The sequence below is a fragment of the Sabethes cyaneus genome, chromosome 2 (genome assembly GCF_943734655.1).
Source record: "Sabethes cyaneus chromosome 2, idSabCyanKW18_F2, whole genome shotgun sequence".
Taxonomy (NCBI): domain Eukaryota; kingdom Metazoa; phylum Arthropoda; class Insecta; order Diptera; family Culicidae; genus Sabethes; species Sabethes cyaneus.
Window position 1 is genome coordinate 86,863,061 of NC_071354.1, and position 25,869 is coordinate 86,888,929.

Below are 25,869 nucleotides of genomic sequence, written 5' to 3' on the forward strand. Positions count from 1 at the left end.
AGTTGATGGAAAGTTCCATTTAATTCTACTATAACAAAGTCACAAGAGAATTAAATGGAATCTTACCCCGTCTCGTTGATTACTAATTGGCTTGAAAATGCCTTATTGAGATGTACCACCAACGGCAACACGAGCGGTGAGTCGGTGACGCAGTCGTGCACTGAGGAAAGGAAAGTATGCTGAGCGTGTGTTGCAGCTGGAGCACTCGTTTCGCTGCGGTGATGGAATATCTGGCTGCTGAAGTTCTGAAATTGGCAGGAAATATGCTGCTCGCGACAACAAAACGACTAGAATTATGCCATGTCACTTGCAGTTGGCCACCTGGCCTGGACTGGTATTTCATCGTGACTCATGACCATACACGAACGGCTTCGTCGATCGCATAGCTGCTGAGGCTTTCCGGCTGATCCGTTGCAACAAGCCGTGCCTGGTTAGCGGTTATCGGTACTTCAATTTACCGAAAAGAGAGTAACGTTAGGTGCGTTAGTGCAAGTTTATTGCAAGCTAGAGTTATGATCATCAAACAATCAGTCCTTTTAAGTGCCACAAAACGATTGAAGAGTTTATTATATTTTCTTGCCCAGTTAATACCATAATAACACAGGCAACGAGGGAAAAGTTGAATTTTTCGCCATTGCGGACGACCAACAAATGACGGAAATAAGTTTTCTGGTCACGGGCGACATTTTCTGCCACTTCCAAAACTTCTGCAGGTTGTAAATGCTTTATTAACAGTGTTCTTTTGTAAGCCGCAGAAAAGTTGCGCAAAATTATCAACTTTTTGAAAACTCGCGCGTGCAGTCTACCGATTACCAGAGGAAAAGCACTATTCAACGTAGAAACAGATCATAAAAATTTATTTACTGTTTGGTTTAGTGTGTCTTGGTTTCGTTTTAATTAAATAGATTCATTCAATTCATGGATAAAACTCCAAAATCGGTTGAGGATTGAATGTATACAATGTTACTACTTTGATAAACGTTACGTATGTAGCTTGTATACATGAAGAATCGTATTATACATGGATACATCCATCGCTACAAAGAGACTTACGTAGTCCTACGTCACCTATGCGGTCTTGTCTTGTGCACGGCCCCTCTGATTTTTTCTTTCGAATTTGTTAAGGCCTGGTAAGGAGATTCAACGACGCATTCAAACTGGCAGTCAGGTTCAAGTCTACTTTTCCCTCCGCATAACGGTTCGATGAAGGGGAATACACCGCCGGACTAAGTTGTACATCATCAACGTTAAGCAAACCGGTAATAGATAGATTTACGGAATTGAGATTGTAACTTTGCCTACAGACAACAGGCCGTATGAATAAAAGAGTTAGAGCAAACTCTCTCATAAGATTTACACGGGAAAAGCAAAGCAAACTGTTTTATTCATACGTATTTGAACGCACGCTATTTTTGGCGGAGTTTAAACGAAAAGCGGAGAGTAACGCGAACATATGAACCATCGAACACTTGTGAAAGCCGAAAGGTTACGGAGCGGTGGGTCGGCCGCGTCGAAAGGATGCCGGACGACTGTGAGTGAGATCTGTTCTCATCAAGATCTCAACCAGCCCCAGAAATAGAGGGTTCTAACGTGCCGTGGATGTCTCGACCAGGGGTGCCATTGCGATTCTCGTTTCGAGTGATTTTGGTTCGTTTCGACCACGTTAAACGAATGGGCGAAACGAACCAAAATCACTCGAAACGAGAATCGCAATGTCACCCCTGGTCTCGAAGCAGATTTACGTGCATCAAGACGTTCAACGAATTGGTGACGAAGACGAGTAGTCCTGGACCACGTACAGTGGAGACGAGTTCTTGCTATTGGACGAAAAGAGACCTTACCGTCGTAAGAACAGATCGTAATACTTACCGTATATCATTTGTTGCATTCTAAAGTTTCGCTTATAATTCGGCGAATCAGCCAAAGGTTGATTTTGAAAGAGCCTTCTTTTGCAGTTCTACCGGCGCGAATCAGAGTTTACAGAGCCAATAAAAGTCAACGAGTAAAGCAATCGAAGATATTATCAGCGGAGCTACCTTTTTTATTATTAGGTACATATTTTATTAGTCTGTAGATAGATTAGTAATATTACTGATGGTTTAGACATGCTTCGCGATTCATTTTGCTAGTTACGGCTGGTGTACGTAAGCGGCAGTAAAATGCCTTAACCTTCTGCCAACTGTCTCAAGATTCTTCCCTCGCTATATAAGTTGCAGTAACAGATTGAATATCGATTATAATAGTTAGTATAGGTTAGCACTGCACAGTACCGTTTGTCAAGTAATTTGATTTTGATGTTCAGAGTAGTTACTATCTTGTTTTGATTAGTAGATTAATGCTTGTAGTAATAATTAGCAGAAAGCAAGCTAAATATTGTTTACTCTATTTACAACTGTTAATGTTTTAGGGTAAAAGTTGTTACAATTCCTCCGCTACGAATATTATCGGTAAAATGGTTCAAAAGTACGGTGTTAGAGATAAAATCATTTCAAAATAGAATAAACTATTTCTGAAATTTTTACTTACGCAAGCCAGTCTATACCTGCAAATAAAAAAACTTGTATACTTTTACTATTTATCCCTGATTCAATTCATTGGAGATCTGAACTCATTCAATCAGGTTTTGCTTGTTTATGGAACAAGGGGGGGCGGGTGCTGCACAAGACGTGGTGTCTAAAAAATGGGCTTTCAGTTCAATTACCTAATTTGGATGGAGGAAAATGTTGCTGTGCTGTGTGCTAGTTGTAATTGGTTCCATGAATGATGCCTTCATGGAAGCTTTCAATTCCGGTATGATTGTAAAAACTACTTGCGGCAAAAATATACCTTCTTCATCACACGTACAGAGAATAGCAAACATCGAAAGCGTTTTGGCCTAGCACTTCAACAGTCGAAGCCGGTGGAAATTTCCCACTGAAATACTGCTGCTGTTGATACTGCAATTGTTTTCAAAAATAAACTTGAAACAATTTATGATTTGTTATTGTATTTGCTTGCATTGATTATCTACAATAATGCCGGATTTAGTCATACAAACTCCGTGTTTTACTGCTTCCTAGTCACATACGTCTGAATGATATTACTTAGCAAAATAGTAAAATTTGTAATGTTACTGTTCTTTGCCTAAAAATAGTACAATACCGTATGTCTTTCACTAGATAATAGGTAGTAGGGGTAGAATTGTGTTTCTTTAAGCATATAATATTAGTGCACCAGCCTAGCCTAACTTGTTGGCCATCACTTTCTGATTATTGATCGCAAGCAGATTCTCCTGAACGATAGTGCAGGAAACGGGTTCCGGCAGTTTGATCGCTCCGGAGCTACTGCTTGTGGATATCGCAGAGGGCATACTGTTACTTGTAGAGCTGGCAGTGGTTGTATTTGAGTACAATTCAGCTGGGTCTTCAATGATCTTGAGCGGTTCGTTTAGCAATTCATCGGGCACCGGAAGTTGACCGCCAAGGGAGGAAAAAGCATTGGATGATTTCAACTTGTGAGTAGCCAACGCCGCAGCCGGAGGTTTCACCGCAATTAGCGGTTTTTTCGGTTTACCATCGTTGGACCATGGCGTCTGGTTGACGACACATTCATTGTCGTAGATTCCACTCTGCTGATTGGAGTACAGTTGGGTCTGCCCGGTTTCGAAAGAATGCGTCAGAGAGGTTGGCGGAGAACTGTGGGAGTGGAAGATTTGCTTTGGCTGTAGGTTCTGGTAGCATTCGGCGGTAGACTGAGTGTCGAATACGTGTTGCTGCTGCTGCTGTTGTTGCTGGTAGGATATCGGTGGACCACCACCGCTGGACGGAGGATTGCTAACGCAGTTGCTACTTGCCGATGAGACCGATGTGGCTGCTATCGATGTGGATTGTTGCTTCTGGATGGGACTGGTCGGAAGGCTTGGCTGTTTAGTTAGAACCAAGTTAGGGAAGCGCACGCGTATCGAGTCGACGACGTCTAGCAGATTTTTGGCATCCATTGCGAGCACATGTGCTGCTGATAACATGCTCCTATAAAGAGAGAGAGAAAGTAGGGAAATGCAAGATCAACATTTTTGGTTGTCATGTCGATTGCTGGAATGTAGGTTTTAAGTAGTTATAAAGCAGTTTGTGAGAAATTTTCTTATAGTTATTGTCGAGTTTTTCAGCTTGATTTACAAAAAAAGTGAGATACAAGATTATCGGGACATTCCCTTTTTTACTGTTCATAGTTTCAAGTTACTGATGCGACTGATCAGAGCTACATTGGATCGAGTAATGTGTTTCGTACGTATCTCTGGGACACTCTCGAGTCCCTTCGAGACGCGGCGAGGGTTGAGACAAGGTGACGGTTTATTCTGCATGCTGTTCAATATCGCTCTTGTAGGGGTGATCCGATGAGCGGGCATCGAAACTAGAGGCACGATTTTTACCAAGGGTGGCCAACTTTTAGGCTTTGCAGATGACTTCGATATCATAGCCAGAAACTTTGCGACGGCGGAGGCAATCTACGCCAGATTGAAAGCGGAGTCTAGGAGAACTGGGCTAAAAATAAATGCGTCGAAGACCAAATACATGAAAGGAAGAGGCTCAAAGGAAACAAACGCGCGTCTCCCACGGACGGTAACCGTTGACGGCGACGAACTAGAAGTGGTAGAGGAGCTCGTGTATTTGGGATCACTGGTGACCGCGGACAACAACACTAGTAAGGAGATCCAGCGGCGCATCTAAGCAGGAAATCGGGCTTACTTTGCCCTTCGTAAAACGCTACGATCAGGAAGCGTACGCCGCCGCACGAAGCTAACAATGTACAACCCAGGTAACTAATAAGCATTTCCAATGCAATTTAAATGCAAGCCAATAAGCATTTAAGTTGCCTTAAATGCTACTTAAATGCTATTTTGGCACAATATGCGGCTACTTTACTGCTAGCCCTCTTATAGTGCTGACAATGCTTATTTGCAGCTAGTTACTGACAAGAAGAATTTAAATAGAATTGTGGATGCCAATATACAACAGTTATGCAGTCAAAAAGCTGAGCAGCAACCTACAGTATAAAACGCCAGGGATGCTAAAAACGATTGATTTACTGCTTATATTAATGCTTATTGGCTACCTGGGAAAACTCTTATTAGACCGTAGTTTTTTATGGACTTGAAGCCGTGACGTTGCTCACGAGCTACACGCACTGCTTGGGGAGACTCCCATCGTACATCTAGCGAAAGTTAGCAGGCTACGGTGGGCCGGATACGTCGTAAGGATGCCGGACGACAGTACGACGAAAGTAGTCCTCTTCAACAACCCTACCGGCACCAGGAACAGGGGGTCCCAACGTGCAGGATGGCTCGACCAGGTTGAAAGCGATTTGCGACTTCTGAGACGACTAGGAAATTGGCGACGAGTGGCCCAAGACCGAGTTGAATGGAGACGAGTGGTTGAAACAGCACGAGCCACCCCGGCTCTATGCTGCTGAAGAAGAAGAAGAAGTTTCACGTTATTTGGTTCTGGTTCAATAATGAGCTATACACTTCAAATTGCTGGCGTGATCTCTGATTACTGTCATTTGATTAGTACTACACTTCTACTGAATGCAATCTGCGCTATGTAATCTTTTATTGTCAAGTCTAGTCTTCATACATTCATTAACGGATCGCACGCACCATGCGCTCCCAGATGCCACTCATGTGTGGCATGGCTGGAGGGCTGAATGTAACACGTGGTAACACTATCATTGAATTCGTTACTGCGTCTGTATACTCAAATGGATCTGACGTAACTCGTTGGTTGTATTCTTGATGCATATCGAGTTATCCGAAAACATTTCATATGTTATTTTTTGCTAAACCTCCGGAAAGCCGTCAAATATGACTGCGTTATAAGGCTATGTACTACACGTGTAGCTAAGAGGAGGGCTATGCACGTTGAAAGTGCTTATTTTAAAGAATTGTTTCTTCATTCTCAATCGGCACATTCGAGGACTGATTTGCCACCACCCGATCACCCATTTCCGCATCTTGCCCATCCAAATCACTCGCCTATCACCATCACTATGAAAGTTGTTGCCAGCTCCTGCGTATAGCCGCTGATATGTCCATCCATGGGAGTACATACCGTTGAACTTCCAGCATATCTACTAGGTCTTGCGCATATCAATAACCCCAGCTATGGAAACTCTTATCCACACTTATGCCCTACTGATATTCTGGCCTCCTTTGGCGTCCCCGAAAGCTTGCACTTTTGGCGGGGTTAGTCGGGCCAACCGCACGCTACGGCGCTGCGCACTTGTTGCATAGATAGCAATGGGATTATAATGGCGACTACATATTACTAATATGATATTAGTAGCAAAGATAGCGGCTTACAGTTGAATTCATTCCTAAAACTGAACGAAGGATCGATTGATGGCAAAAGCAATGTCTTTGCCAAAAGTGGTAAAGTGGCGAAATCGTTACCGGCCAAAAAGAAGTCTAATGCATTGCAGCGTGAGCCACCTTGAAGCGAGAGTAGCACTTCAACCAACTAAGAGTAAGCAAAAAATATGATAAGCGATCTGTATTGTCCCAAAGAAGATACCAAGTTCTTTTGTTCCGAGCAAACTCCTAGAAGTCTCCCAAGTAAAGGAGATCGCGTAGATAATACCTATTGACTAAAGCTGACACGTAAACTATTGTGAACTGCGCAAAGTCAAAGCGGATCTTTCACTAAAAAGCTAGGGTCTAACGTGATTAAAGCTCATAAAACCCAGGTGAGTGAGATGCTCTTTGAGCTCTGGAAGGACTCAACGGTCCGGAGCTTTAAGGGGCTTGTAGATAAATCCTTAGGCGAAGCGAGACAGGTCAAATCCTTGTTGTCGCGCGTTCTAGTGCAGGAATCTCGAACTCCAAGGCGTGTTGAGGGACCTGCGCAGTGTTGAGGTGGCGTCTTATGAAATCAGTCTGCGTAAAGCTAATGGGAATATGCAGATCGACATTGTAGCGCTGCATGAGATGTCCTGAAAGGGCTCAACGATACGAGATGGACAAATCATCTACCACAGCTACGGTACCACACACGAACTATGCACAGCTTTCATAGCGATGGGCGCGATGCGGAAACGGGTGATTGTGTGGTGGCTAATCAATTTCCGAAAGTCCAGGTTAAGAATCAAGGGCCGGTACTTCAACATAAGTATCATCAACGTGTATAGCCCCACCTCAGAAGTGCCGTTGACAACAAGGAGGAATTCTACGCGCTTTTTAAGCGTTAATACGACCGTTGCCCCAAAACATGATAACAAGATCGTCATCAGGGATTTCAGTGCCCAGGTCAGCAAGGAGGAGGAATACAAACCGGTGATTTCATGGTTCAGGGTACACCCGCACCATAGCGTAGGATGATCGGCCTCCATGCCGAACATCCAAAGTAACGTGGGTGACAGCGGTTTAGAGGTCGGGGAGGAAGCGACGGTTACGAACGAGGAACTCATTAGGATCGCAAAATCCCTAAAGGTGAGCAAGGCACCGGGACCAGACGGAACCGCGAATTTGGCCATTAAAGCGGCTATTTTGGAGGCTCCCGAATTGTTCGGGGTAGTAATGAGTAGATGCCTGGAAAATGGCCATCCCGAATATGGCCATTAAAGCGGCTCCCGAATTATTCGGAGCAATAATGAATAGATGCCTGGAAGATGGCCACTTCCCGGACAGATGGAAGCGACAGAACCAGTCCTATTGCCGAAGCTTGGTAAACCTCCGGGTGTCCCCTCGTCATACAGGCCGATTTGTCTGCTCGATACTGCCGGCAAGGGGCTGGAGAGGATTATCCTTAACAGGCTCGTACAGTACACTGAGGGTACAAACGGTCTGTCAAGGAACCAATTTGGCTTCCGAAAAGGTCAATCTACAGTTGATGCCATCTTGTATGTCACCAAGACAACCGAGGTGGAAATCCAGCGCAAGAGGACGGATATCCGCTATTGCGCAATTGTCACGCTCGTCGTGGGAAATGCGTTTAATAGCGCTAGTTGGGACTCCACAGCCAACTCGCTTCGGAACGTTCAAGTGCCGGTGTCGCTGTACAGGATTCTGGAAAATTACTTCCAGAATCGCGTGCTATGCTACAACACGGAGGAGGGTCAGAAGTGCGTTCCAATTACCGCAGGGGTTCCGGAAGGTTCCATACTGGGCTCGGTGTTGTGGAACGTCATGTATGACGAGGTGTTGAAGCTAAATTTCCCGGTAGGGGTTGTGATTGTCGGCTTTGCGGACATCAACTAGGAAATCTACGATGAATTTATCAGAGGTTGAGTTGACGGCTGCCCACTCTATAAGCATTGTTGAAGATTGGATGCGCTCCAGGAAACTGGAGCTTGCGCATCATAAACCGGAAGTTATCGTGGTGAACAACCGCAAGTCGGTGTAGCAAGCACAGTCGGGGACAGCACTATTTCGTCAGCGCGGTCCTTAAAACTCTTGGGAGTCATGGTCGACGACAAGCTCGAGGTCGGGAGCCACGTCGACTATGCCTGCAAGAATGCTTCCACAGCTATTTCGGCATTGTCTCATATGATGTCTAATAGCTCTGCAGTATATGGCAGCAAGCGAAGGCTATTAGCCAATGTGGTTCACTTAGGTATGGCGGACCGGTGTGGTCATCAGCGTTAGGAACCAAAAGCTACCTAGGTAAGCTGGACAGTACCTATCGCCTCATGTCGCTTAAGAGTGGCAAGCGCGTATCGCACAGTTTCACATGACGCAATCTGCGTCTTAGCGCCTATTGGCATCATCTTCAGCGAGGACGTAGAGTGCTTCAACCAAAGTGGAACTAGAGGCATACGGAGTACCACAAGATCGGCCTTGATGGTCACATGGCAGCGGGCATAGTCTGATTCCACAAAAGAACGATGGACACATCGACTTATAGACTAAACCTCGTGTTTTTAGTCTTGACCTTGAAATGCGGTCAAACATATATTAATATTTTTTTTTTCAAACGGTGGTTCTAGAATTGATGAAGTGACGGTAGGGGAAAGTAATGAAAAATTTTTGAAACTGGAGGGGAAAGAATGGAAGGGTGAGGGGGGGGATTATTGGTAGCTACGCTTAACAAGTTGTCGTTGTGACCCTTACCTTTTGTCCAATTCTGGAAGGTGCATGGGTCGAACCAAGCTATAACCTGAGATTGTGGGTTCGAATCCGGCTATAATAAGGTAGGAGTCACAACTCACAACGACAACTTGTTAAGCGTAGCTACCAATAACCCCCCCCCATCTTTCCCCTCCATTTTCAAAAACTTTTCATTACTTTGCCCTACCGTCACTTCATCAATTGTAGAACCATCGTTTCAAAAAGAAAACATCGGCTTATCCCGGAAGTATCCGGGTGGATCGATAGGCGCCATGGTGAAGTCAACTTCCACCTGACACAGATTCTGTCAGGGCATGGTTGTTTTAGACAGTATCTGCACAACTTCGGGCATGCGGGCATGAGTCCCCCGCGTGTCCCTAATGCATTGAAACTGCAGAACATGTTTTCTTCACATGCCCTCGCTTCGTGGGCGCGAGTAGTAACATGATGGCAGCGAGCGGATAGGACACTACTCCGGATAATTTAGTCCAAAAAATGTGTTCTAGCTCGGACGTTTTGGGGGCGGTCAATGCGGTTGTTACTCAGATTGTACTCGAGCCACAAAACTGCTGGAGAGCCGATCAACGGCGTGTAAATAGCTTAACTACCATAGTACAGTACTAATCTAGGAGGGTGCGTTAAGCACACTAACCTCTCCCTGAAGTAATACCGATAAAGTGGTGCCAGGGAAGATTGAGTCTGGAGACTCGAGTAGGGTTTTCATGGGTCGGGATAACCAACTCCACGCTACCTGAGTTGTCTTCTCAGGTTCTGATAGCAAATTTTCATACTCGTACAAAAAAGTGAGGGTCTCTTATGCCTGCTGTTCAACACAGCGCTGCGCTGCAAGGTGTTATAAAACCAAGCGGATATCAATAAGGGAGGCACAATCTAAACAAATCTAGTCAATTCGTCATCGGCAAAGATATGGATCCTATAGGCAGAACATCTATGGTGGTGGCTGAGCAGTACACCAGACATAGCGAGAAGCAGAAAGTATTAGGTCAAAAGTAAATACGCTTAAAACAAAGTATACATGCTGACTGACGGAACCGAGGCCGACCGACCGCAGAGTTTAAAGTAGTTAACGAATTTGTCTATCGTGACTCGGTTATTCTCTACGGGCATGAAACGTGGCCAATGCTCGAGGTCTCGAGGAGGCGAATACTCGAAGTGCTCCTTTCGAATAAGGAGTGCTAAGAATGAATGTTAGAATAAATAAATAAATAAGAACGGTTTTCGGTGGCGTACAGGAGAACGGAGTGTGGAGGCGGAGTATGAACCATGAACTTGCACAGCTTAATGGCAAATCCAGTATTCAAAAGGTGACTAAAGCTGGACGGATACGATAGGCAGGTCATGTTGTTAGTACGGCGGATAACTACCCTACAAAAATGGTGTTTGCTTCAAATACGGTAAGAATAAGACGACCAAGTGGAGCCGGATTTGGCAGAGAGTACACGGTGTTGGAGTCTGGCAGTCCACAACCGAGTGAGATAGAGAAATTTTGTACATCTGGTTTTGTTTTAGAACGGCAACCCAATTAAGCAAGCAACTCAGTGCAGACAGCAGTCGCTCGAACCTGCTCAAACCTAACGATAGGAACTATGCCTAGGAATGTGCAGTCAATGAACAGGCATCGCTCGGTATATTAACACTTTTACTCCAGTCACAAATCAGAAGCTCATTATGGTTCTCAGGCGTCTAAAGACGAAAAAAGCGCCCGGTCCTGACATAACGGGGGACTGTAGTAAGCGATCCGAACATATCTTGATATGTTTCGAAAGACACTTAAAAACTGTCTAGAGACATGCGAGATTCCACATGAAAAGTTCCAAGATTGGTACTACTACCAAAACCGGCGAAACCACCAGGAGAGTCCTCATCGTACAGGTCTATCTGCCTACTCGGAACGTTAGAGAAAGTACAAGAGAGGGTAATCCTAAACAGGCTGACACCTGACACCCGTTATGCAAAGCAATACCGGACTGGTAAAGACGCAGTATGGATTCCGTACATCATAGAGAGGGTCGCAAAACCAAAGAGATAAAAGGTCACGATTAATGTTAAAAACACTGTTAACAACACTAGTTTGGGAGCGATGCGTAAGATGAAGATACCGGGCTATCTAAGCAGGGCGGTTAAAAGTTACTTCGAAAACCGGACGCTAGTGTACGACATGGCTGATGGCGCGAAGGATTACGTGGGTGTTCCACAGGGCTGCAGCGCAGGCGCCATTTATAAGCAGGTGTGGCTTTGGAACGCCATTTATAAGCAGGTGTGGAGACTCAAGTTGACCACTAGAGTCGAGATCACCGGCTACGATATCGTCCTAACAGTGGAAGGTGAGTTTCCGGAGAAGGTGAAGATACTGGCATCAGATCTAATAAACATCCATACATGGATGGATGGCTGGTGTCTATTTTAAGCCAACAGTTACGCGAAGCTTCTATGGTCACGTTTTCCAGCCACTTACCAACAACGTTAGGTGAAAAATTATATCTTAAAAGATATCATTAAATACTATGAATGCTATGTGCCATAAGATTGACCTAAATAATTTTCAAACTGAACATTTCATTACTGTCTTTTTACCCTAACTCTTCCTTTTATCTAAAGAAGTTTTTAATAGATGATGTTCACTACAAGTTGAAACAAAATAAAATATGTTGACCTTCTACTTACTTTCTATATTCAGCATCGAGCGTGGTTTCGCTATATTGTTGCGCCAATCGCATAGCCGCCACCAACTCGAACATATCTTTGGATAATACTTTGTGTGCCATTTCTACTTCCCTGAAATTATAGAAAAACATGTTGTTAGAAGTCATTATCCTGTTTGCGATTATATTGTGCACAACATACTTATGACACTGCGCTGGGAATGAAATGGAAATTTGATCGACAGAACCAAGCAGCGTGCGCAGTTCGATCCCTACGTTGCGCACCAGATCCAGGTAGTCCGCTGCCTGGGATTTATCGACGCCCTGGCTGAGTGCCATTATCGACTTCACCACACTGGTCGTGGCGCTGTACACGATATCACCGGTCCGATCCAGCGGCATCGTTCGCGTCGGCTCCATCTTTTTGACTACAAACTTTTCATCGCCCGACAGTGGCGTCGTGCAGCGTTCCATCGAGGAACTCTTGGACTTGACCATACCGGAGGTGGAACCCGGTGTGTGTGGTCTGTGGAGGGAAATAGAATAAGTTAAATGGTTGTGAAATGGAAAGTAAGATATTGAACTGTACCTAGAGTCCGAAGTATTTGGTGTGGTCGGATAGTGATCACCGAGACTTTGCGGTCCGGACATGGTATTTTGCGGAGAAAAATGTGGGCTTTGCTGGGAATGGTAACTGCCGGACAATGAGCCACTGCCATTGTTGAGCTCTTGTTGCTGCTGTTGCGGCTGATCGAACGATGCGCTGCCAGCAGCGGATGTGATCAGACTGAGCCGTTTTTTGAGATTATTCTCCTCCTGCTGGAGCCACTTGGAATCAACTTCACTCTCTTGCTGTTGCTTGCGGAGTTTGGCTTCCAGAATCTGCTGTGTTTCTTGCACCTGCGAAGAGATGATAATTGCATGAGCGCGATTTTTAGGATTGCTGATAATCTAAAAAAATAAAGCAAAAATTCTTTTCATGGATTTTGTGGTAATGTGGTGGCAATGCAGCTAAAGGCGCTTGAATTGAAGTGCTTTTCTACAAGTTTTCCACGTTCGCACCTACAACATTTAAAATAAATCTAAAACTGATTCGAAAAATTAAATAGTTGCCGACACTTATAGAGACCATTTACAAGTATTTATTTCGGTCTCTTTCGGCTTTTGATTTTACTACGAAAAGTGAACACAAAAGTTGAAACAAAACATGACTAAAGAAAAGAACTTTTGCTAATTACAAACAGTTACGTTATGCATACTAGGCAAACAAAATCATACTGATAAACACTTAGTTTTTTTTGTCTTAACAATAACAGTCATGCAAATTTATTTTAAGATAATCTGCAAAAAATGATTACTCGGAACCAAAAACAATAACTTATACCAAGCCGATAACAAGTTCTACTGGATGCATAATTGAGAATGAAGATCAAAGGAAGACACTATCAAACAGAGCGAAAACCATCTGAAAGAAACGAAACGGTACTACAAATAGAAACTCAAATGACAACTGAATCAATAGACAGCAAGCAAACAGCTGGGAAACCTTCTGCGAGATCGATCCGGAATTCGACGCGGTGGCCTGTTGTGGTTGTTGCTGTAGAGAAGCAGCCACGCCGGTCGCTTGTTGTGGAGCCGCGGCCATCATCGGTATTTGCTGCGCTATTCCGACCGATTTCAACTGTACGGTGGATGGTGGTGGTGCTTGGTGAGGAAATTGAACTTGTTGGGAAGAAGCGATGCCCATAACGCCTTGCGGAATTGCCGCATGATTGGAAGCGGCTGGAACGTATTGGGCCGTCTGCTGTTGTTGGTAAACTTGTTGCTGCTGTTGCTGCTGCTGCCAAAGCGAACGTTGAGGAGTACCTTGCGGTTGTTGCATGCTGAATTTAGAGCTTTGTGCTGAGCTGTATGGCGGTGGGAGAGAAAAGTTCGTAGCAGGTTGGCTGACTCCTGGCGACATCAGGGTGCTGGGTGGAAGAATTCCCTTTTCGACACTTTTCTTCAGTGCTATTGAAGCACAAGATTTAACATTTACTCCACCAAAATCGTAAATCTCCTCCTGGAATGGTTCCTGCTCGCGTGGAGCTGCCGCTACTGGGTTGCGATATGCTTGATAGGATAAATTTCTTTCCAAACTTCCTCCACGATTACCAGCGCTCATAATGAGATGTTGATTACGTTCCAAACTACCTCCTTTGTAGTTAGCTTTATTGACAAGCATATCATTTACGATGGCAGCCGATTGGTTTCTTTCCAAACTTCCTCCTTTTACATTGTTTAAAAATATAGCTTGGTTTTGGTTTCGCTCCAGACTTCCCATTCTGTTGATATATGCTTGACCGACCTGCCCTCCACGTTCCAAGCTAGCTGATCTCACTCCGTGATTCGTCGGGTACGATTCCAATTGGCTTCCTCCACTGTACTGTCTGGTTAGTGAGTTTGATCTCATGGCCTTTGCCGATCCGTACTCCAAACCCATTTGGCGTGTTCGTTCCAGAGAGTTAATTCTTGCGGCATACGTGGAAACTGCACCTCGCTCCAAACTACGTGAGTTACCAGCCGATTGTTGCTGCTGTTGTTGTTGATCATCTTGAGGTGATTTGATATGGCCCGGTTGCCCGAACTGGCTGGCGTACTGAATGTAAGCAGGATGCTGCTGTTGTTGTTGTTGTTGTTGTTGTTGCTGCTGCTGCTGTAATTGCTGTTGCTGTTGGAACATTTGCTGCTGATATGAAACCTGTGAGTGGGTTAGCTTGGGTTAGAGCAGTTTCACCAACGGTACAAAGGACGCAATCGTTGTTTAATCATTTTACTGACGAAGTTGATTGAATGGAACAATGCATTTTACGGTCCCTAGTACAGTTTAATTATAAATTTGATTGACCTCCTGCACCGAGACGGTTTTTGAGGCAGAACAAACTTATTTCCAGGAGTACGATGGGGCGTTATCAAATTCGCGAGAAGATATAAATACCAAGGTAATGCACATATTACTAATAACTATTGTTTAAAGAAATACTTATTAGTTATTTTTTATCAAAAATGTAGCTTAAGTTAACGGACCACAGTATCATTATTGTGTTGAATTAAAACGCAAAATTCGCATATCAATTGAATTAGTGACCATGCGCCTCCATTATTCAACAAGGTAATGTAAACGCACTATCATTCAAGGTACATTTTCTTTTAAATTCCGTCGCCACTCGCCACAAACACAATGAAAATAAAAAGTAATTATACGGTTAGTTACCCAATAGAAGAAACCCCGTAAAATTATGAACCCCACAAATGCATGCCCCTCAATTCCACCGGTAAAAAGTTAAACGCAACAACGATTGCATCCTATACCGTGGAAAACTGCACACTAACCTGCTGGAAGTACTGTTCCTGTTGCTGCTGCTGAGAATGATACTGTTGGTACATCACCAAGCTACTCGGCATTGGCTGCTGCTGCGGGATCGCAGCTGCCACAAAGTACTGTTGCTGTTGAGTACCATTGGGATGCATAAAATTATTGTTCATCTGGGGCGTGGCAGAGTTAAGGGCGCCGGAATTGCTAGCTGGCTGGTTTTTCTGGATTGCTTTGTAAGTAGGTTCAATGGAATGAGTTTGCTGGGTAAGGGCGTTGATAATTTCACACGGAATGGGATAAGAGGAATTGGGAACCGACTGATTAGTGGAAATAGGGTTATTATTGGTAAATACCGGATCATGGGGGCTTTTATAGGACTCTAGGGACTCGGTGGCGATGCTAGAACCAGCGGAACCCTCCCCAACACTATCGATACCGGTTGAAGGTACCAGAGTAGCAGTGGAAGGTGAAGCAACAAGAGTATTATGATTTTCGACTTCCAAAGAAGAGGGAGCACTAGAGTTGGGATCATTGGACGCGATCGCCACTGTTGGTTGATTGCTTGCTTCGTCGACAGTAGGATCGAGTTTGAGCAGTTCATTCGCGGGCAAGGAAACGGTTTTCAGTGGTAAATTTCCGGTAGCAGTTGATTCTTTAGCAATCGCGACTTTATCAGTATTATTTTGTGCATTGGGATCTATATCTACGGCTAGAGTGTTAAATACCGAAGCAGGTGTTGTGTAGCACGATGGATTTACCCCACGCTGCTCATTCTCGCGCATCAAAGCTGCCAGTACAGCTGGATCACGAGCGATGATGTAGGTTTGCGGAGCACCAAGAGCCTGCTGTGAACCATCTCCTGCTAATGAAAAAGAAGATAAAGATTTTTAATTTCGTACTGAAAATTATTTCAATTTGGAAACTTACCACCCATCATGGGTCCACGAGCTGGTTTCGGGGGTGCTACATCGTCGCCAGCTCCCCATGACATGGCAGCGACGCGGCGATTCTCGCGTCGCATTGTCTCACAGTCACTGTGACGTTCTTCCATGAGTATTTCACTGGGTAAAAAATAACGACAATCAGTACAAATCCTTATTAATTCGAAAAGCCGATGGCACTTACTAAAGGACCTCTTTGACATTCTTAAAATTCGGTCGCTTGTGCGGTTCATATGACCAGCACTGCGACATCAACGAGTAAAGCCGGGGTGGGCAATTCGGTGGTAACGGTAGCCGTTCACCATTTTCCAACTTTCCAATCACATCACAATTTTTGATTCCTTGGAATGGTTTCACTCCAAGCATCAAAATTTCCCATGTGCATACACCTTGAAAGAAAATTGGTCGTCAGGAAACACAACAACAAAGTAAAATGATATTTCTTTACCGAACATCCAAACATCGCTAGCAGTTGTGAACCGCCGGAAGTTGATCGATTCCGGTGCCATCCATTTAATCGGTAGCATTCCTTTGGTAGACGTGTAGTATGACTGATCTTCAACCCATCTTGAGAGTCCAAAATCGGCAAGCTGATGGAGAAAGAAAAAAAAAATCAAATCATAGTAGGTCATACCTAGTTGAGTTAGAACCTCAAAATAAAAATTATCTTTTTCGGCCCGGACAAAAATGCCTAAATTTTAAGTTGAAAAAAAAAAAGAAAGAAACGCCTAACATACCTTGATACAGGTTGGTGAACTGACGAGCACATTTCGGGCAGCAATATCCCGGTGGACAAACTTCTTGGACTCCAGATAACTAAGCGCGGTAGACAGTTGGTAGGAGTACAGTAGCAAAGTTCCTAGCTTCAACCTGAAACAAGTAGCAGACGCAGAAACACAAAATGGTTCGTTACTATCCGGAGAAGGATTGTTTTTTCTACGTGGAAAAACTGGTTCCTGGCGCAGAACCACCGATTCCGATCAGAACCCGCCGACCGGCACCTCCTAGAATTGAAGTTAGCACATGGGGTTTCGGCGATCTTTTCGAAAGTCAAACAGGAATTAAGGGTTCGACTTTTCTGCCCTGTCGCACGCGGGCACTAAAGTTACCCACGGCTGGTCGGAGGCGCCTTTTTGCGGTTCATCGAACGGGACCAGCGGGAATGTTGTATGCCCCAATGCCTGTATCCAGGCTTTTAGAGGAACAAGCTGCACTGGGACTAATTAAAACCAAACCGGAACCGAGTGCTGCTCCAAAGAAGGCCAAGAAAGGAAAGAAAGCGAAAAAATAACGGCACTTACTTGGAACCATTTTTCTTCAGATACGCCCGCAGCTCGCCCAGCCTGGCTAGCTCCATCACGATCCAGATTGGTGGGCCGCTGCAGATCCCGATCAGTTTGATGATGTGGGGGTGCTCGAATTTTTGCATTATATCTGCAAATGGAATTTCTCCGAGTTAATAAAATGTTGGCTTTATTCTCAAATATTAAAATTAAATAAAAATATTTGTTACATAATTAATCATTCCGTAGCGAACATTCGTGAGTGTCGGAGGTTTTTGGCCTCGCACGAATAACTACCGTTACGATTGATATAAAAGAGTAGGTACTGTATGTATTTTACGGGTTAATGCTATTGTGTGACTGTCTGACAAACGTGTTCCGTTGTCTTGTATTTTGGTGCGGCAGAATAGTTGTCAGTTGTGATTTTTCTTAACAATTAAATTTTAAGGTTGCGTGGTTGTTGATGTGACATGTGAGCAGTGTGAACGAGCACATCGACTAAATCTTTACTTACTTCCTAGTCTCATACCAATGATAATAAAACATAAATGCCCTGAAATTATTGGGGACTGACTGTAGCGCGTAGCGTGTAAAATGTTATTAGGGTAAGGTGGGGCAAGACGGTTCACGGGGCAAGATAGGTCAGTTGAATTAACATGAAAGTTTCAACTTAATCCAAGACAACGATTTTTTCCTATAGTACCTAAAGTAAAGTTCTTTCATAATCATCATAATTCGTAACTTATCTTTTACCCGTTTTCGATAGAAAAATTTGAATGTAAAATCGCTGCATTTCTTACGCGATACATGAAACGATACAAAGCGAAGCAGATCCAATATTTCGTCAGCATACTAAATAGCAATATGTTTTCTGTGTGCTCTTATCATTTGTAAAACCACATAGGATAACAATATTTGTTATCTTATATATAAAAATGGATTTCTGTCTGTCTGTCTGTCGTGATGTTCCTTATAGAATCAAAAACTACTGAACCAATCGGCGTGAAAATTTGCATGTAGAGGTTTTTGGGGCCAGGAAAGGTTTTAGTGATGGCTAGAGACCCCTCCCCACACTAAGAGGGGGGGCTCCCATACAAATGAAAGACAAATTTCTGCATAACTCGAGAACTAATCAAGCAAATAGAACAAAATTTGGCATGTTGGTGTTTTTGGTGACAAGAATTTATTCTATGATAAATTGGGACCCCTCCCTCTTTAGAAGGGGAATTATGACTCCTCTCCGCTGTAAGAGGGGGGGCTTCCATACAAATGAAATACAAATTTCCTCATAACTCGAGAACTAATCAAGCAAATGGAACCAAATTTGGCATGTGAAAGTTTTCAAGGGCAAGAATATTTTCCATGGTGAATTAGGACCCCTCCCCACTTTAAGAGGGGGGCTCCTGTACCAATGAAATGCAAATTTTCGCATAACTCGAGAACTAATCGAGCAAATGGAACCAAATTTGGCATTTGGAAACAAAAATTTTTTCTATGATGAATTGGGACCCCTCCCCACTTTAGGAGGGGGGGGGGTCCTATACAAATGAAATACAAATTTCCGCATAACTCGAGAACTAATCAAGCAAATGGAACCAAATTTGGCATGTAGGTGTTTTTAGAGGCAAGAATTTTTTCTATGATGAATTAGGACCCCTCCCCACTTTAGTAGGGGGGGGGGGCTTTCATACCAATGAAATACAAATTTCCTCATAATTCGAGAACTAATCAAGCAAATGGAACCATATTTGGCATATGGGTGTTTTTGGAGGCAACCATTTTTTCTATGATGAATTAGGACCCCTCTTACCTTTTTAGGAGGGGGGCTCACATACAAACGAAGTACAAATTTCCTCATAACTTTAGAACTAAACAAGCAAATGGAACCAAATTTAGCATGTGGGTGTTTTTGTAGGCAATAATTTTTTTTTGTGATTTAGGACCCCTCCCCATTTTAGAAGGGAGGGCTGCTATACAAATGAAAGACAAATTTCCTCATAACTCGAGAACTAATCAAGCAAATGGAACCAAATTTGACATGCAAGTGGTTTTGGAGGCAAGATTTTTTTCTATGGTGAATTGAGACCCCTCTCCTCTTTAGAAAGCGAGTTAGGACCCATCTCCCCTTTAAGAGGATGGCTTCCATACAAATGAAATGCAAATTTCCTCTTATCTCAAGAACTAATCAAGCAAATGGAACCAAATTTGGCATGTGGGAGTTTTAGATGGCAGAAATTTTTTGTATGGTGAATTACTACCCCTTCCCCTTTTAAGAGGGGAGCTCCCATACAAATGAATTTCAAATTTCCTTATAACTTGAGAACTAATCAAGCAAATGGAACCAAATTTGGCATGTGGGAGATTTTGGAGTCTTGAATTTATTTTACGATAGTTAGAGACCTCACCCCTGTGGTAGGGGGATATGGACTCTCATACAAATAAAACAGAAATTTTTGCGAAACTCAAAAACTAATCGAACTCGAGAAATTCGAGACTCTTCCATAAAAGAGTCATTCTAGTTCTTACGTTAGCACGACTACGTAATTTGAAGTTCTTCCATAAAACATTAGTCAATACAAGACCACAAAAACTATCTATAGTAACACTAGATCATTCAGGACGAGACGGTCGCGAGTGTTGCCGGTGACCCGCCGTCGGAAGCGCCGCCCACTGGGGGGCTTGCAAAACTCGAGATTGTGACAAAGATCATCCGAGATTCATGATTTATGTACAACACAGGTTAATTTGTGGCAATACGAAGTTTGTCGGGTCAGCTAGTCTTATATATAAAAATGGATTTCTGTCTGTCTGTCGGGATGTTCCTTATAGAATCAAAAACTACTGAACCAATCGGCGTGAAAATTTGCATGTAGAGGTTTTTGGGGCCAGGAAACGTTTTAGTGATGGTTAGAGACCCCTCCCCTCACTAAGAGGGGGGCTCCCATACAATTGAAAGACAAATTTCTGCATAACTCGAGAACTAATCAAGCAAATAGAACAAAATTTGGCATGTGGGTGTTTTTGGTGACAAGAATTTATTCTATGATAAATTGGGACTCCTTCCCTTTTTAGAAGGGGAATTATGACTCCTCTCCCCTTTAAGAGGGGGGGCTTCCATACAAATGAACTACGAATCCTCATAACTCATAACATAATTCCTCATAACTCGAGAACTAATCAAGCAAATGGAACCAAATTTGGCATGTGAAGGTTTTTGAGGGCAAGAATATTTTCTATGGTGAATTAGGCCCCTCCCCACTTCAAGAGGGAGGGCTCCTGTACCAATGAAATGCAGATTTCCGCATAACTCGAGAACTAATCAAGCAAATGGAACCAAATTTGGCATGTGGACCAAATACAAGGGGAATTATGACTCCTCTCCCCTTTAAGAGGGGGGGCTTCCATACAAATGAAATACAAATTTCCTCATAACTCGAGAACTAATCAAGCAAATGGAACCAAATTTGGCATGTGAAAGTTTTCAAGGGCAAGAATATTTTCCATGGTGAATTAGGACCCCTCCCCACTTTAAGAGGGGGGCTCCTGTACCAATGAAATGCAAATTTCCGCATAACTCGAGAACTAATCGAGCAAATGGAACCAAATTTGGCATTTGGAAACAAAATTTTTTTCTATGATGAATTGGGACCCCTCCCCACTTTAGGAGGGGGGGGGTCCTATACAAATGAAATACAAATTTCCGCATAACTCGAGAACTAATCAAGCAAATGGAACCAAATTTGGCATGTAGGTGTTTTTAGAGGCAAGAATTTTTTCTATGATGAATTAGGACCCCTCCCCACTTTAGTAGGGGGGGGGCTTTCATACCAATGAAATACAAATTTCCTCATAATTCGAGAACTAATCAAGCAAATGGAACCATATTTGGCATATGGGTGTTTTTGGGGGCAACCATTTTTTCTATGATGAATTAGGACCCCTTACCTTTTTAGGAGGGGGGCTCACATACAAACGAAGTACAAATTTCCTCATAACTTTAGAACTAAACAAGCAAATGGAACCAAATTTAGCATGTGGGTGTTTTTGTAGGCAACAATTTTTTTTTTGTGATTTAGGACCCCTCCCCACTTTAGAAGGGAGGGCTGCTATACAAATGAAAGACAAATTTCCTCATAACTCGAGAACTAATCAAGCAAATGGAACCAAATTTGACATGTAAGTGGTTTTGGAGGCAAGATTTTTTTCTATGGTGAATTGAGACCCCTCTCCTCTTTAGAAAGCGAGTTAGGACCCATCTCCCCTTTAAGAGGATGGGCTTCCAAACAAATGAAATGCAAATTTCCTCTTATCTCAAGAACTAATCAAGCAAATGGAACCAAATTTGGCATGTGGGCGATTTTGGAGTCTTGAATTTATTTTATGATAGTTAGAGACCTCTCACCCCTGTGGTAGGGGTATATGGACTCTTATACAAATAAATCAGAAATTTTTGCGAAACTCAAAAACTAATCGAACTCGAGAAATTCGAGACTTTTCCATAAAACATTAGTCAATAACAAGACCACAAAAGCTATCTATAGTAACACTAGATCATTCAGGACGAGACGGCCGCGTGTGTTGCCGGTGACCCGCCGTCGGAAGCGCCGCCCACTGCGGGGAGGCAACTCCCCGCAGAAATCACTACTGTCTAGGTTTATTTGTTTTCGTAGGTCTGCCTGGGTTTCCTGGAACGAGCGACAGCGAGTAAGGAGAGGATCGCGAAATGGTACTTTCCACAAAAAAGTTTTCCGTGAAATAGTACATTCCGCTTAAGGTTTTTCGCAAAATGATATTCGGCGAAATGTTGTACAATCATGGCGAATATTACTATCCGCTTTCTGGCTATGCAATGAAGGAGAGGAGAGTTGTTTTCTACTTTACTGTGAGGAAAAATTGCAAATTTGTATATTAAACTACCCATTCCTGGTAACTAATAAGCATTAACATAAGCAGCAAATCAGCGTATCTGGCATTTTATAATGCACGTTGTTGTATGTTAGCTTTTTGACTGCATAGGTGTTGTAAATTGGCATCCAAAATTGTACTCAAATTCTTCGTCTCGGTAATTAGCTTTAAATTAGCATTGTCAGCACTATAAGAAGGTTATCAGTAAGGTAGCTGTATATTTTGCCAAAATAGCATTTAAGTAGCATTTAAGACGACTTAAATGCTTATTGGCCTACTTTTGAATAGCATTGGTGATGCTTATTGGTTACCTGGGATGCTTTCATAGTTACGTAACTGCCAAAATGAATCATCTTAGGTTGAACTCCTCAGAAACTTGCAAAACTCGAGATTGTGACAAAGATCATCCGAGATTCATGATTTATGTACAACACAGGTTAATTTGTTGCAATACGGAGTTTGTCGGGTCAGCTAGTATACTATAAATTTTTTAAATAAACATGTATATTGTTCTACCAGCTCAACAGGAGCAAGATGGGTCACTTAGAAAAAAGCTTGTATAGCACCCTATGTTTGTCCATATATCTGTATTTTTGAGTTTTTTTATTGTTGTAAATAACTATTTTTAGCTGGCCCGGTGTATATTTTATCCACAAAACAGTTAATCCGGCAAAAGGTTAATTTTTCAACATTTCACTTATTGTCTGATATAATTTTTATTTTTTTTATCGCTTTGTTTATTTTTGTCGCCAATTTTGAAATATATAAGTCGTGTTTCTGCAGCAACAATGAATAATTTTTGTTTCTGTAAAGAAGTCATAAAGGTTTTCGAAAAAAAATTCGCTTTTTGTTATGTGACCTATTTTGCCCCGCATTTTGACCCATCTTACCCCGTACTTTTTGAGAGCTTCAAATAACATATCTTTTAAATATATTCACAAAAAATACATGATGCTCGAAAAATCGGTCTTGTTGATTTTATCGGAAGAGATTATTAGTGACTCCATCTAAATAAATGATAAGAGGGTTAAAATTGAATGCGTAGAAAAACGCATCGGGTACTTTCCTAAGGTGACCCGTCTTGCCCCACCTGACCCTACTTTGGTACATGTTACATACAACGCATATTAGCAAGGCTTATCCAACTAATCACGAAGTGAGGATTTCTACTTTGACAAAGTTTCATTATTTTCAATTTTTCAATAGCGTACACCTAAAAACAAATGGTTTACTTTATTACGAACGATGCGTAGAAGATTTTTCGATCGATTAGTTCGAAAATATTGAAAATTGATCAGGAAATCACTATGTTATTAGCGCTCAAAGCCTGACCACTTTCCGAGTCAGATTTTTTGGATTGACACCCTATCTAGGCGTAAGACGTAGTCCTACGCAAAATTTTTTCTGGTCTACTATACAATAGGATGTAATGTGTCATGTTGAATAAACGCTGTTGACATAAAATTTAATTCAATTGTGGCAAAAGATACTCACATGCTTCCTCTAGGAACTTCTCCGACGTAGCCAGATCGGCGTCGGCTTTGCAGGTCTTTACCGCCACCTGTATGGTGCCACCCTTCTGCTGTGCCTCGGCACTGTTATTGTTCTCCCCGTTGTTGCCAGCGCCCGAAAGAGAAAGCTCATCAAATTCGCTGGTCAGTGATTGGTTCAGCTTGTTGGCTAGCGTCGATTTGCTCGACAGTCGGCACGAACCGATGTGCACATCGCCAAACTGTCCCACGCCGATGATTTCGTTCAAAGTAATCTGGTTGCGATCTAGTTCGTAATTTCGAGCAGCTGGCGTAGAGTAGTCACCTTCTTCGTCGCAGATGCCCAGCTCGGCATAGTCTTCGCTTAGCGTCGGTTTACTATTGGAACTGGTGCTGGCTTCCAGCTCATTATGAACGGAATTATTCAGCTTGTCGCTACTCGATCGCGTGGAGTCCTGCTTTTCCGATGACTGTGAATCGGTCATCTTTCGGTTCTGACTCTTTTCCAGCGAATTGGTGGCGCTGCTGTTGGGGGTAGTTTTTGGTATGACGCTTCGATCCCATAAGCTAATATCAGTATTATTAAATAATCTACAGTAACCATCGACTAGATCGGCTATACTCTCGGAAGTCTTAATACCATCACATGTGATCGCAAGATCCTCGCTGTTGCCATTGACTTTTATCCTCAGCTGAGTCTTTATTTCGCTACATGGACAGGAGACACCTTTCTTGTCCTTCTTTTCGCCACTGCCGCCGCTGCCGCAGGAACTAGTGAGATCTGGTTGGTCTTTGGAATTTTTCGAGCTCGGCTGTTTTGCACCCTGGTTGTCGCTTTTCGTAAGCGATGACGATACTACACTGGTTGTTATTCGCTCTATGTTTTCGAAATCGGTTACCTTAGTGGGAGGAGCTTGCGGGTTAACCGAATAGGAAATGCCAACGTGTGGACCAATAATTAAATCGACACGAATATTCCATCCACTGCTCAGCTGGACGTTAAACTGTTCCTGATCGAAGGTGTACTGGGTTCGCAGCAAGTCGAAGAACTTCAGCATATATTCCATCTCGGTGTAACTGTAAACCTTCTTGTAGCCAGCTTGGATAAGCTTTTTCAGATTCTTCTGCTTAATGGTATCTATCACAGATTTGGGTATGAAGTTACTGAAGCCCATCTCTTTCTCGATGTACTCAAGATGGTGCTTCCGATCGTTCGAAGAGTGATTCGTGTCTTTGTAGTAATGTCTAATTCCTAGACAGCACAACTGAATCGCAATATCCTGATCGATATTCGGTATATTGGACTGAATGTAATCTTGCTTGACCTGATCGAAGTAGAAGTGACACGTGGTACGATCTTTTTCGTACAGTTCCTTCAGACTTTTTGGTATGTAGCGTACGCGAAGTTCCGCCTTCCAGACACTGTTGGCATGGCCGACAACTCCACTGGTCTTCTGCTGCATCCGCTTTGCAATCGTACTCTTGTCCACGTTGGGACAGTCGGCATTGCTACAGGATGGGTTGAAAATGTGTGCCATCACCTGGGTCATGGACGTGTCCGGTGGCATCCAGAGCACCTCTTTGGTTAGCATGTGTCGCAGACGGAGCGCGTAGCTCTGCGGATTCGTCTTGTGGCCTGGTGACATTGAATTCACGATCAGATTAATTATCTGCCGGACATCGGATGCCTCGTCGAAGCGAATCATGCGGAAGCCATGGTTCGGTAGATACACATGCAGTGTCTGCGTGTCGCCGGTTTGTGCTGAAAATAAAATAAAGGGAAACGATCAGCTTTTGACTGCTAGAGGTGGCAGCGATAGTGAATAAAATATCATGCTCGCAACGTGAGAATGAAAAATGATGCTACAGAAGCGCAACGGTTACGGCTGCAAATGCACCGCACCAAAGTCGCACGGTGAGCAAAAATTGTAAGGGTAATTAAATTACCACAGACTCGAGCCGGGTTGGCTGTGTAATCCAATCTTGCTGCTGAGCAGGTGATGTACGGCTCTAGCGTGCTGCTTGCAATGGCAAATAGCTCACGGTTTGAAATTTGGTTTATGCGCTCGACTCGCTGGAATTTATAGCTAGAAATAATTCCGCTGGAAATTGGTAATTTATTTTCAAGACACATGGCAGGCAACAGTAGTAAA

The 25,869-nt window shown here is 43.2% G+C and overlaps 1 protein-coding gene across 2 annotated transcripts in view; it reads right to left on the bottom strand.

Annotated features, from left to right (window-relative positions):
- Positions 1-2,031: 2,031 nt before the first annotated feature.
- Positions 2,032-25,869, bottom strand: part of LOC128738754 (uncharacterized) — a 74,629-nt gene continuing 50,791 nt past the window's right edge. The window contains exons 4-14 of one of the 2 annotated variants that reach the window (XM_053834108.1): positions 23,721-25,478; positions 17,340-17,472; positions 16,776-16,908; positions 16,487-16,628; positions 16,223-16,427; positions 16,025-16,158; positions 15,823-15,956; positions 12,332-12,642; positions 11,945-12,268; positions 11,765-11,875; positions 2,032-4,007 (exon numbers count right to left, since the gene is read on the bottom strand). In XM_053834108.1, coding sequence (XP_053690083.1) covers positions 3,218-4,007; positions 11,765-11,875; positions 11,945-12,268; positions 12,332-12,642; positions 15,823-15,956; positions 16,025-16,158; positions 16,223-16,427; positions 16,487-16,628; positions 16,776-16,908; positions 17,340-17,472; positions 23,721-25,478 — 4,175 coding nt within the window. In that variant the 3' untranslated portion in view covers positions 2,032-3,217. Of the gene's footprint in view, positions 4,008-11,764; positions 11,876-11,944; positions 12,269-12,331; positions 12,643-15,822; positions 15,960-16,024; positions 16,159-16,222; positions 16,428-16,486; positions 16,629-16,775; positions 16,909-17,339; positions 17,473-23,720; positions 25,479-25,869 lie in introns of both variants that reach the window. The other variant, XM_053834107.1, reaches the window with a different exon arrangement.